Source organism: Diaphorina citri, unplaced genomic scaffold (assembly GCF_000475195.1).
Source record: "Diaphorina citri unplaced genomic scaffold, Diaci psyllid genome assembly version 1.1 scaffold1604, whole genome shotgun sequence".
Classification (NCBI taxonomy): Eukaryota; Metazoa; Arthropoda; class Insecta; order Hemiptera; family Psyllidae; genus Diaphorina; species Diaphorina citri.
Window position 1 is genome coordinate 47,031 of NW_007379030.1, and position 10,004 is coordinate 57,034.

Sequence of the window (10,004 nt, forward strand, 5' to 3'; positions counted from 1 at the left end):
GCTGTGAAGTGAAGGAAATCCTGTACATTTTGTCATTAATTTTTATTATCTATTGATTAAACTGATCATATAACTTGCTGGTGTACTCTTTTGTCCTTTCTTCAAATCGCTGTGTTAAACTTCGGTCACAGCTATGGAAGGTTTTGATGATGCAGGAATTTTCTTCTCAGACAACTTTGGTGCGGAAGATCAGCAAAGTGGTATTCAAGTAAACTTACAAAGTGTCAAACGAAAGTTCAAGGAGTTCTTACGGCAATGAACTTCGGTCACAGCTATGGAAGGTTTTGATGATGCAGGAATTTTCTTCTCAGACAACTTTGGTGCAGAAGATCAGCAAAGTGGTATTCAAGTAAACTTACAAAGTGTCAAACGAAAGTTCAAAGAGTTCTTACGGCAATTTCACGAGGGTAACTTCAACTATAAATACAGGTGAGTGTAGTTTTTGAATGGTAAATTCACAAGATGCTTCTCGGCCACTCAAATCATTGGGATTTGGTTTCAGGACACAAACCTTTTGCACTGCCCTACACCCCCTACACACTGTAGAAATCTGTATACCTAATAGCTGTCTAATAAACCAACTCAAGCAGGGTATGATCTGGGTATCAAGAATAATGAATGTAGTTTTTGAATGGTAGATTCACAAGATGCTTCTTGGCTACTCAAATCATTGGGATTTGGTTTCAGGACACAAACCTTTTGCACTGCCCTACACACTGTAGAAATCTGTATACCTAATAGCTGTCTAATAAACCAACTCAAGCAGGGTATGATCTGGGTATCAAGAATAATGAATTTTAATGTACTTTAAGTAGGGTGTTTTATATTGAGTTGACTTGATTGCTCCTTTTTAATCATCAATATCTTCTGCTTAAACTATCAAAGCCATCATAGTTTAATTGTGAACTCTCATAAGTACACTACCTTTCCTTAATAATTACCTTGTGGGTAGATTTCATATTGTTCTCAACACCTAGATATTTTTTTTCTATTACAGAGATTCCTTGAAGAGAAATTACAATCTTGGCCAGTATTTCTTGGAAATCAACATTGAAGACTTGACCAGCTTTTTTATCAATAATATGTTCTTAAATTATCGAAGCCATCATAGTTTAATTATGAACTCTCATAATTAGGTACACTACCTTTCCTAAATAATTACCTTGTGGGTAGTTCTCAACACCTAGATAATCTTTTTTTCTATTACAGAGATTCCTTAAAGAGAAATTACAATCTTGGCCAGTATTTCTTGGAAATCAACATTGAAGACTTGACCAGCTGGAGAATTTTCAAAATAAATTCCAAGTAGTTTCCTAGACCCCCAGAGGTATATTGTTCGTTTTGTTTTTTCCTTGTTATTCTTTCTTTTTATATTCAAAATTATGGTTTATTTTCCTTTTTTGAAAAAATAAATGTGCCACCTTCCCGGCGGTCTTCAGCTTAGAGATATCGAAAAACATATAGGAGTAGACCCTCTAAACCCACATACCTAACAATGAAATTTTCAGTCATTGTACGAAAGTAAAAGCCCGAAGTACCCTGACTTTGTTAAAAGGTCTTTATTGTGACACAAAACCTCGTGTTCGTCAATGACAAAATGTTGCCATAAATTCCAGGAAAGGAAAAGAAAGTACAAAATATTTTAAAATCGGCGAAACTTTTAGTTAAGATCACTGCAGGGGTTGGCAGTATTTTGACCGCTTTTTGGCGGTCTTCAGCTTAGAGATATCGAAAAACATATAGGAGTAGACCCTCTAAACCCACATACCTAACAATGAAATTTTCAGTCATTGTACGAAAGTAAAAGCCCGAAGTACCCTGACTTTGTTAAAAGGTCTTTATTGTGACACAAAACCTCGTGTTCGTCAATGAAAATATACATTGAATTTCTCGGTATACTATTTTTGTAAAAATGTCTCAGCGTTATTTCACGTCTCCATTAAAATCTAACCCAAGATCCTATTCACCAAGACTAAGGGGAAATGAAGAAACCATATCATTTAAAGAAATACATGCTTTATAAACTTTTTAAAACCTCGTGTTCGTCAATGAAAATATACATTGAATTTCTCGGTATACTATTTTTGTAAAAATGTCTCAGCGTTATTATCGAAAAACTTATAGGAGTAGACCCCCTAAACCCACATACCTAACAATGAAATTTTCAGTCGTACGAAAGTAAAAGCCCGAAGTACCCTGACTTTGTTAAAAGGTCTTTATTGTGACACAAAACCTCGTGTTCGTCAATGAAAATATACTAACAATGAAATTTTGCAGTCATTGTACGAAAGTAAAAGCCCGAAGTACCCTGACTTTGTTAAAAGGTCTTTATTGTGACACAAAACCTCGTGTTCGTCAATGAAAATATACATTGAATTTCTCGGTATACTATTTTTGTAAAAATGTCTCAGCGTTATTTCACGTCTCCATTAAAAATCTAACCCAAGATCCTATTCACCAAGAATGAGGGGAAATGAAGAAACCATATCATTTAAAGAAATACATGCTTTATAAACTTTTTTAAATACAGAAGAATTAAACGTTAGACATAATAGTCGAGTTAAAAATAATTACGAAAATAGAAATAACGATTGAAGTCTGACATATCCTAGCCCAACCTTGATGAAAATATACATTGAATTTCTGGGTATACTATTTTTGTAAAAATGTCTCAGCGTTATTTCACGCGTCTCCATTAAAAATCTAACCCAAGATCCTATTCACCAAGACTAAGGGGAAATGAAGAAACCATATCATTTAAAGAAATACATGCTTTATAAACTTTTTTTAAATACAGAAAAATTAAACGTTAGACATAATAGTCGAGTTAAAAATAATTACGAAAATAGAAATAACGATTCAAGTCTGACTTATCCTAGCCCAACCTTTGATACGATTTTGAATACTGAAGTTGTTACCAATCAGAGAAGGATAGCGGGAAATACTCTGTTCCCATTGGATGATTTATTCCCGATAAATGATCGATTTTAATCAGGTAAATTAGCAAACAATCATAATACCTGATTAGATTCAAGAGCAGTTCACATTCTGAGAGGGGTTTTTGTACTTGCTTTCCATGCAGAAGATCCCTGGTTTCTGGTTTGATATCCACTCCCTTTTGGAAGAATGACCTAATAGTCAATAGGTACCTCCTCCATTTGTAAACAACTATCTAAGATTCTAAGAGGTTAAATTTAGCCTTTGTGTTGCCTTTCAGATTGTGGTTATGTACTGGGTTAAGGTATACTAGGACTTGAAAAGAAGGGAAGAAAAATCTAAAATAATGCAAGCCTAAATGACCTAATAGTCAATAGGTACCTCCTCCATTTGTAAACAACTATCTAAGATTCTAAGAGATTAAATCTAGCCTTTGTGTTGCCTTTCAGATTGTGGTTATGTACTGGGTTAAGGTATACTAGGACTTGAAAAGAAGGGGAGAAAAATCTAAAATAATGCAAGCCTAGCCTAATCTAGTACATATCCACAACCTCAGGAGTACTTTTCAGAGTGAAAAAGTTGATCTTCAATTAGGTATGTATAGTGGGTGGCCTAACGTCACAATTTTGGCCAAAAGCTGCATTTATTCAGGAAAGCACCAAATTTGGTATGGACCTTCATTGGGAAAATATGAAACTTTTAGGAAGGGGTGACACCAAAAATCATGCACACAAACAAAATGGCGGCCTTTTTTCAAAATGGCGGCCAGAAACGGGGTTTTGATAATATCTCATTTCCGGTAACTTTTTTCTAATAATAATGAACTAGAAAGTTTTTTATATTTATATTTCCTACATTTTGTAAATTTACACTTTTTTTCTAGGATGTACCGTAATCCCGTACCGTAAGGATTTTTCGAACATGGCGGCCAAAAAAGAGGTTTTCTCATAATATCTCTTTTCAGCTAATTTTTTTCTAATAACAATAGATTAAAAAGTTGTTTGTTTTTTTCTTTCCTACATTTCATACATTTACACTTTTTCTCTAGGATGTACTGTAATCCCATAACGGTCGATCCCGTAATAATATTATTATGAAACCAGACACACTTCTTCTTTTTCTTCGCCTTTTCCCGTGTACAGACGGGATCGTTTTTCGTCAGTTTCTCAATCAGCCCAATATGAATCCAGACATAACGAAACGAAAATATGATTATATCCCCCAATCTTGAGATTGCCAGCCTAGTTAGCTGGGTAATTGTAATAATAATATTATGAAACCAGACACACTTCTTCTTTTTCTTCGCCTTTTCCCGTATACAGACGGGATCGTTTTTCGTCAGCTTCTCAATCAGCCCAATATGAATCCAGACATAACGAAACGAAAATATGATTATATCCCCCAATCTTGAGATTGCCAGCCTAGTTAGCTTGAAGAGTAGCGCACCTGCCTTGTATGTGCTAGGACACAGGTTTGATTCCCGCCTGGGGTGAACCTTATCCTAGACATTGGAGGGTAGCGTGCTTGCCTTGAATGTGCTAGGTTCGCAGGTTCGATTCCCGCCCGGGGAATCCTTAACAGATGTTTCGTTCTCGGAACGGCTGGCTTTCTCCTATCCTGTTCTCCTCTCTTCGATTTTGGAACGATATGACCTCCCTTGTTAAAGTTTCCTCAGTAAAAAAAAAAAAAAAACATTTTCTCTTCTGGTTTCATACTTTAATCCTTTATGAGATTTTGTCTATCTTCCATTACAGATACCTGTGTGAGAAAGTAGTTCCTGGTAACCGTGTAACAGTGTTGGGGATATTCTCCATCAAGAAAATCTCCAAAACTTCCAAGGTACGTCAGTCTATCTTTATATTTTGGGTACCTATATTTTCCTTACTTTTTTTAGATTTTTTTTTATATATATTTCTATTGGCAATGTGATCTGAGAAAGATTTTTTTTTGCAAAATGTATGTGGTAGAGGAGAAAGGAATTTTCAATTGTGTTAAGCATACTTAAATACTTGACACAAATATCGTTCCCCAATTATTACACCTAGATAAATTTTATGACTTGACTTGGACTCGTAACACCAACCTCCAGATCCAAAGTCCAACGCGTTAACCACTGCACCACTGAGATTGGTTGCAAAATGTATATTATGTACATTTCATTCATTGACTCTTTATCTCTAACTACCCAATAACACCCAATTCCCCATCTTCCTCATTACAGAAAGGAGATCGAGGCAAGTCCATCGTGGGAGTGCGTGCGCCCTACATTGATGTACATTTCATTAATTGCCTCTTTATCTCTAGCTACCCAATAACACCCAATTCCCCGTCTTCCTCATTACAGAAAGGAGATCGAGGCAAGTCCATCGTGGGAGTGCGTGCGCCCTACATTCGAGTGGTAGGAATCCAAGTAGACAAATTGCCTCTTTATCTCTAGCTACCCAATAACACCCAATTCCCCATCTTCCTCATTACAGAAAGGAGATCGAGGCAAGTCCATCGTGGGAGTGCGTGCGCCCTACATTCGAGTGGTAGGAATCCAAGTAGACACAAGTGGAGCAGGATTCTCCAGTTCTGTAGCTTTCTCCCTGCAGGAAGAAGATCTGTTCAAACGTATGGCAGCCACACCGAATATCTATGAGAGGATTGCCAAGTCTATTGCGCCCAGTATTTACGGGTTCCAAGATGTGAAGAAAGCCATCGCTTGCCTCTTGTTTGGAGGTAAATTCAATTGAATATACTTTATTTAGATACACCGAATATCTATGAGAGGATTGCCAAGTCTATTGCACCCAGTATTTACGGGTTCCAAGATGTGAAGAAAGCCATCGCTTGCCTCTTGTTTGGAGGTAAATTCAATTGAATATACTTTATTTAGACTGTCCGCATAGGATTAATTCAATTCAGTATTATACTTACTTTAGAATGTCTGCATAGGACGAAGTAAATTCAATATATGTACTTACTTTTGACCTCCGTGACCGAGTGGGTATCACACTAGACTTGCACGCCGGAGGTCCGGGGTTCGATTCGCGGTGGGGTCGAAGTTTTTTCGGCTCTGTGTTTGGATTTTGGGGTGCATTCAGCCTCGTGAGAACAATTGAGTAGCTATATACTTACTTTAGAATGTCTGCATAGGACGAAGTAAATTCAATATATGTACTTACTTTTGACCTCCGTGGCCGAGTGGGTATCACACTAGACTTGCACGCCGGAGGTCCGGGGTTCGATTCGCGGTGGGGTCGTAGTTTTTTCGGCTCTGTGTTTGGATTTTGGGGTGCATTCAGCCTCGTGAGAACAATTGAGTAGCTACTTTAATCAATTAGCTATGAGTAGAGGAGGCTCTTATAGTAGATATTAATGCTTTATCTGTCGACCTTTATCTCAACAGTTTAATATTGCACCACTTTATTTAACTTTAGTAATGCTGTTATAGCGTGATACTCACAAAAGTTGTGTTATGAGTAGATAAGAATTAATAGTAGAGGAGGCTCTTATATAGTAGATATTAATGCTTTATTTCGACTGTCGACCTTTATCTCAACAGTTTAATATTGCACCACTTTATTTAACTTTAGTAGGTAATGCTGTTATAGCGTGATACTCACAAAAGTTGCGAAAAAGCTCTCTCGTTTAACACAAAGAATTAAATGTTATACAATGAATCTTGTGCTTACAGGTTGTCGTAAGCGTTTACCAGACGGTGTAATGCTTTATTTAGACTGTCGACCTTTATCTCAACAGTTTAATATTGCACCACTTTATTTAACTTTAGTAATGCTGTTATAGCGTGATACTCACAAAAGTTGTGAAAAAGCTCTCTCGTTTAACACAAAGAATTAAATGTTATACAATGAATCTTGTGCTTACAGGTTGTCGTAAGCGTTTACCAGACGGTCTGACGAGACGTGGTGACATCAATATCCTCATGTTAGGAGATCCTGGTACTGCCAAGTCTCAACTGCTCAAGTTTGTAGAGCGTGTGTCCCCCATTGGAATCTACACGTCGGGTAAAGGATCCTCAGCTGCCGGTCTCACAGCGTCGGTTATTCGAGACCCGAATTCGGTAAGTTTTTTTTCTTTTTCTTTCTAGGACCCCGCATGAACGGGAAAAATGCTAAAGTAGAAGAAGTTACTAGGACGGACCTTTCGGGGCTTTCCCGTTTTCAGCAAAAGATTAACTATTCAAATTATGTCCGAACTGTAGTTTTTGTGTCAATTAACATTGAAAACAAACTAATGACTTTTGTGGGAGATTGACCTAAACGTCAAGATCAACTTTTTTCCGACGATAGTTCCATTCTCCTGGCACAACTTAGGACCCCTGTAGCTAAAATTGAAGCCATTTGCGGACCCCTATTTATGAGAGAAAAAAAAGGCTCAATTTTGACCCAATCCATCACTCCTTAAAATATTTATTGATTGTTTGATGCTCTAACCTGTATTAAGGCGAGCCTAGTTAGCTTGGAGGGTAGTGCGTCTACCTTGTAAGCGCTAGGTCGCGGGTTCGATTCTCGCCTGGGCAGATTTTATCCTAAACAGATAAGGTTCTTTCTCGGAAGGACTGGCTTTCTCCTATCCTGTCTCTTTCTCTCTTTTCTTTCGTTATGATAAGACCTCAGGAGGTACAGTTTCCTCTATCAAACCTCTAAAAAAAACAAAAGAGAATTTAAGCTAATTCTGTTTGATTTTGACAGAGAAACTTCGTCATGGAAGGAGGAGCTATGGTTCTGGCAGACGGGGGTGTGGTGTGTATTGATGAGTTTGACAAGATGAGAGAAGACGACAGAGTGGCTATTCATGAGGCTATGGAGCAACAGACCATCTCGATTGCAAAGGTAACACACATCTGAAAATAATTTACAAATTTTCATCAGTAAATGTTTTCTATAAATTGATCCCAAAGGCAAAGTGAACCTTAACCATTGACAAATGCAGTGTCTGAAGACATGTGATGTGTTCCACTAGTGACTTGACCATAAAGTTCAAGGTCAAGTAGGATTGGCAATAAACAATATTATAAACACAATTAATACTAATTCCTGATTAGATAATCAGGTAAATTAGCAAACAATCATAATACCTGATTAGATTCAAGAGCAGTTCACAATCTGAGAGGGGTTTTTGCACTTGCTTTCCATGCAGAAGATCCCTAGTTTCTGGTTTGATATCCACTCCCTTTTGGAAGAATGACCTAACAGTCAATAGGTACCTCCTCCATTTGTAAACAACTACCTAAGATTCTAAGAGGTTAAATTTAGCCTTTGTGTTGCCTAAGTTGCCTTTCAGATTGTGGTTATGTACTGGGTTAAGGTATACTAGGACTTGAAAAGAAGGGAAGAAAAATCTAAAATAATGCAAGCCTCAGATTCTAAGAGGTTAAATTTAGCCTTCGTGTTGCCTAAGTTGCCAGATTGTGGTTATGTACTGGGTTAAGGTATACTAGGACTTGAAAAGAAGGGAAGAAAAATCTAAAATAATGCAAGCCTAGCCTAATCTAGTACTAGTACATATTCACAACCTCAGGAGTACTTTTCAGAGTGAAAAAGTTGATTTTCAATTTGTGACTTTCTAAAGTATGTAGGTGATTTTCAATTTCTAACTTTCCAATATATGTAATATGATTGTAGTGTTTACCTACATGTGTTTTTTTTTTTTTCCTTAAAATTATGACTGATTTCCCCTTTTCCGTTCCACTATTGTTCACATTTTCTCTTGGTGTGTGATTTCAGTCTGAGATTGTGTCCAAACTGGTCAAGATCCCAGGTATTGTTGTATCTGCCTCCGGGATTCGAGCCAAAGCCACTTCCATCTCTATCCAGTGTCGTACCTGTCGTAATGTTATTCCCAACCTACCTGTCAAACCTGGCCTGGAGGGCTATGCACTGCCTCGCAAATGTAACACGTAAGTAACTATAAGGATTTACTGAACATTTTATTTGCATTGCAGAACAATAATTCAAATTAAAACAAATTAAATTTAAAGTCTATTAAAAATATTAGTTTGCCTGTCCTCAAGAAATACATCAACTACTGTAGAATGTAAGTTTAACTTTAGTTAACTTAGTTACTGGAAAAAATTGCCCCAATAGTGTCCTGAAAGATCAGCGGGACCCAAAATCCAATTTAAAAAAAGTTCATTTCATTTCGGTATCGTACCTCGGTGGTGTAGCTTGTAAGACGCTCACCTGGTAATCAGAAGAGTGGGTTAAATCCCCGGCATGATTGAAATTTCCGATATAATTAGCTCTTATTTTTTGTACCACAGTGGGAGTTGAACCCAAATCTTCCACTTAGAGGTCCACACTTACTATTTTGTTATTCACAGGCGCTGTGGTCCACGACTGACTCACGAGGCTGGAGAGAAGCTGAAGAACAGATATGTGCTAATGAGAAATGGATCTAAGGAAGATGGCGAGAAGAAGTTGAACATCCCCATCACTGTCAGGTGAGAAAAAATGACCCGGATGAGATATGAGTAGAATTTTGACTATCCAGTTCTCGAAAAAAAGGCCAAAGTTCAACATGGTCGAGCGTAGGGTCTATACCTACTTACGAAGTTCATTTTTTAAAAACGATATGTGTTCCGCCGCTGTTTTTATTTCGTAGTAATAAAACAACTGCAAGGATTGGTCTTTTATCTCTTGTTCTGTGGTATATTCCATGCAGTACTCACAATAAATGACCAATATATTTGGTTCTAACTGTTTCAAGGCATGTCCTGTAGAGAAATAACACAATATGACGCAAGAAGACTGACATACCTCTGACGATTTGTCACAGCGTGTGACCTTCTGATGAACAATTATTTCCTGGCCTTTTATGGACTTTTTTGTTGAAATGGCAGGGTTAAAGGTACCCCGCATTCGAACAGCATATTCTATTCCACAGCAGCATAAACAAGGTATATTTTATTCCACAGACAACTGGAGGCCATCGTTCGTATTGCCGAGTCCATGGCTAAAATGCAGCTGGAGCCATTCGCTATTGACAGTCACGTGACCGAGGCGCTACGCCTCTTCCAAGTGTCTACACTGCACGCGGCTAACACGGGGACTTTGGCGGGG

General features: G+C 37.6%; 1 protein-coding gene across 1 annotated transcript in view; it reads left to right on the forward strand.

Moving 5' to 3' along the window:
* Positions 1-266: 266 nt before the first annotated feature.
* The window catches only part of LOC103516571 (DNA replication licensing factor MCM5-like), a 15,454-nt gene continuing 5,716 nt past the window's right edge, over positions 267-10,004 (forward strand). The window contains exons 1-10 of the mRNA XM_026828927.1: positions 267-429; positions 998-1,065; positions 3,387-3,397; positions 4,669-4,776; positions 5,415-5,658; positions 6,810-7,003; positions 7,635-7,775; positions 8,670-8,842; positions 9,266-9,385; positions 9,860-9,951. Coding sequence (XP_026684728.1) covers positions 275-429; positions 998-1,065; positions 3,387-3,397; positions 4,669-4,776; positions 5,415-5,658; positions 6,810-7,003; positions 7,635-7,775; positions 8,670-8,842; positions 9,266-9,385; positions 9,860-9,951 — 1,306 coding nt within the window. The 5' untranslated portion in view covers positions 267-274. The remainder of the gene's footprint in view (positions 430-997; positions 1,066-3,386; positions 3,398-4,668; positions 4,777-5,414; positions 5,659-6,809; positions 7,004-7,634; positions 7,776-8,669; positions 8,843-9,265; positions 9,386-9,859; positions 9,952-10,004) is intronic.